Source organism: Montipora foliosa, chromosome 11, assembly GCF_036669935.1.
Source record: "Montipora foliosa isolate CH-2021 chromosome 11, ASM3666993v2, whole genome shotgun sequence".
Classification (NCBI taxonomy): domain Eukaryota; kingdom Metazoa; phylum Cnidaria; class Anthozoa; order Scleractinia; family Acroporidae; genus Montipora; species Montipora foliosa.
The window spans coordinates 33455009-33457508 of NC_090879.1; the positions used below are offsets into that span (position 1 = coordinate 33455009).

The window sequence follows — 2500 nt, forward strand, 5'->3', positions numbered from 1 at the left end:
AGACCGAGAAGTGCTTAGTGAACGCTTTCGAACAGATATGGCACCCAAATCCTTATCTTTATTTTTATTTGGCCATATTCAATTCATGAAGCTGCTGCGCGCTCAGTTAGAAAAGCTGACAAAGAGGCCCGTTGGCGGATGTTATTTAAACCGCAGAAAAAAATATCTGGCGAAGTTTGAGCGGTTGTAGAGTTTGCCCATGCTATCGGTTCGCCGGTGACAAGAGAAAACTGCAGAACTAACTAAGCGGAGCTCGAGAGCTTTGACATTAGTATATTCCGTTTTAAATAAATCAAGAAGGGAAGTTTGGAGGGAAAATGCGGTGATAGTTGAAGTGTGACATTTCGACATACATCACATGAGCAATATTTAAGCAGCTGACATTGGGATAAGTTATTCAACGTCACAGTTGAGGGTATTGACCGACAGGCTTTAATAAGTGCTTCATTAAAACTGAATCCGAAACTAGACCAGAAAATTACTACGAAAGTCATTGACAAACTTGACTTGAATGTCTCGGCCATACATTATTAATCAACGTTCATTGCAGAATTTTGATTATTATCTTCGCGAAATATCAAGTATCTTAAAACGATGTTTTGGAGATCGTTCACGAATAACTCAAGTATCTTGTTGATACTTCACCTTCTGACGGTCGGAAGTTACTTCCAGTTTTGTATGACAACTTCAGTATCAAATCATTCTGCTGTGAAAATTGCCTTCATTCTCGAGCAAGGCCAAAGCAAGGTTTTTAATTCAGCTTACGGTGTTTTTCTGAAGGAAAGCCTCATGGATTCGTCTCTCCATAATGTCGAGGGAATTACATTGGAATGGAGAGTAAAGGATACGCCTTATTCAGTTTGGAAAAAAATCGAACAAAATGTCATCGTCAAAAACGTTAGCTTAGTTCTTAGTTTTCTTCCATCACGCAAAAACCAGATACTGGTAGATGCATTGGGCAAAAGTATTGTTCCTATAATTGGACTTCAGAGCTTAAGGGAAGAAGTCTACAGCAAGCACCAGGTAAGATATTCAAGTAGTCCACTCCAAATAAAAGCACTCCCGAATTCGCCCATAAAATGTTTCAGTTAACGCCAGTTGATACGTGATAACGTAACGTATAAATATTTGAGGAGGCTTTATGTTTAAACACTGAAACTTGTCGAACCAATGAGTACAGAGGTTACAAAGTGGAAAGATACTGGGTTATGCGGGGTTATAAGCTTAACGAAGGAACTCTGATGCCCATACTGGTTTGGGACCCCAAACCGGTGATAATCTATGATTACCAACTGCTGTTTTTCAGTTTAATTTTCAAATGGACTTTCGATTCTCGACTAACTATCGTGTGGATAAAAAGTTTCCCGTGGAGGGAAATTTGCATTTACATTGATGCACGCTTTATTTAGCTTCACTGGGGCAGAACGGATATGTCAGCAGAAACAAGGAAAAATATCATTTTTGACAACTGAGCGAGTGTAATTTTTAATCAAACGACTTCCTAGTTTAAAACTAGAGTCCGGATTGCGTAAACGTTTCAGTTCATCGAATAATTAACTAAAAGTATCACATGGACAGCTTGCATGCTCGTCAAATAATGCTGCGATAGTGTTAAGAATTTGTATGGGAAACCTGTTCCGCTGGCGGAGAGCCTCGTGACTACTTATATGGCGACACTTTGTAGATTCTTTCCATTGGTCGGTTTTACAGCTCTATGTTAATCAAAATGGCTTCCATTTGCAGTTAGCAGTGACGACTCGACAACGGGAAGACAGAACTTTGAACATAGTTAATCGAGGGACTGGTCATGCAACCTTAGAACCTTCAAAAGCGAGAACAATGTTACCGCAATCGATGTTGAATTGACCGTGACCCTGCACAATCTTTTGTTTTCGCTTCCCACGGGTTTGCAAATTAGCTGCCCATAATTTAATTGAAGGATTTCATTGGTTATCTTCTCGAAAAATGGTGTGTTTTGTGCAGGGTCAAGGCCAAAAATACGGACAAAAACACGAAACAAACGGACTTGCCGAATTTCATAACCATCTCCGTGCATTAACTATGCTTTGAAGTCATTCAGGTGGTTATTCGTGCACGATTTCCATCCATCGACCGTTCAATATAACGTTGTTCTTTTCTTTCCATCTTTTTCTTCTTCTTCATTTCAAAAGTGTACGATATCGATTTTAGCAGAACTGTATAATGGTTTTATTTCACCGAGTTAATCTTGTTCCCACTGTTATCTACAATGAGAGTGAGATAAAGTGCATTAAAACATATGGTGCTCTTTTTTTGCCGGATAAATAGTGGGAGTCATAAATAGAAGTGTTGTTTTCAAGGAAAACAACACTTCTAACATATAGATCTAGACAAGCCTAAAAGCGGAGCTCCCTGGTTATTTAATCTTACGGCCTGTAGGGTTAATGAAAATAAAACGTTTCGACTTGTCCGCGTTTTGATGTTTCCGGTTGCTGCTTTAATAATTAAATCATTTTCTTTG

General features: G+C 39.0%; 1 protein-coding gene across 1 annotated transcript in view; it reads left to right on the top strand.

Annotated features, from left to right (window-relative positions):
* The first annotated feature begins 479 nt into the window (after positions 1 to 479).
* Positions 480 to 2500, top strand: part of LOC137976237 (glutamate receptor ionotropic, NMDA 2B-like) — a 9448-nt gene continuing 7427 nt past the window's right edge. Inside the window, exon 1 of the mRNA XM_068823527.1 lies at positions 480 to 1023. Coding sequence (XP_068679628.1) covers positions 595 to 1023 — 429 coding nt within the window. The 5' untranslated portion in view covers positions 480 to 594. The remainder of the gene's footprint in view (positions 1024 to 2500) is intronic.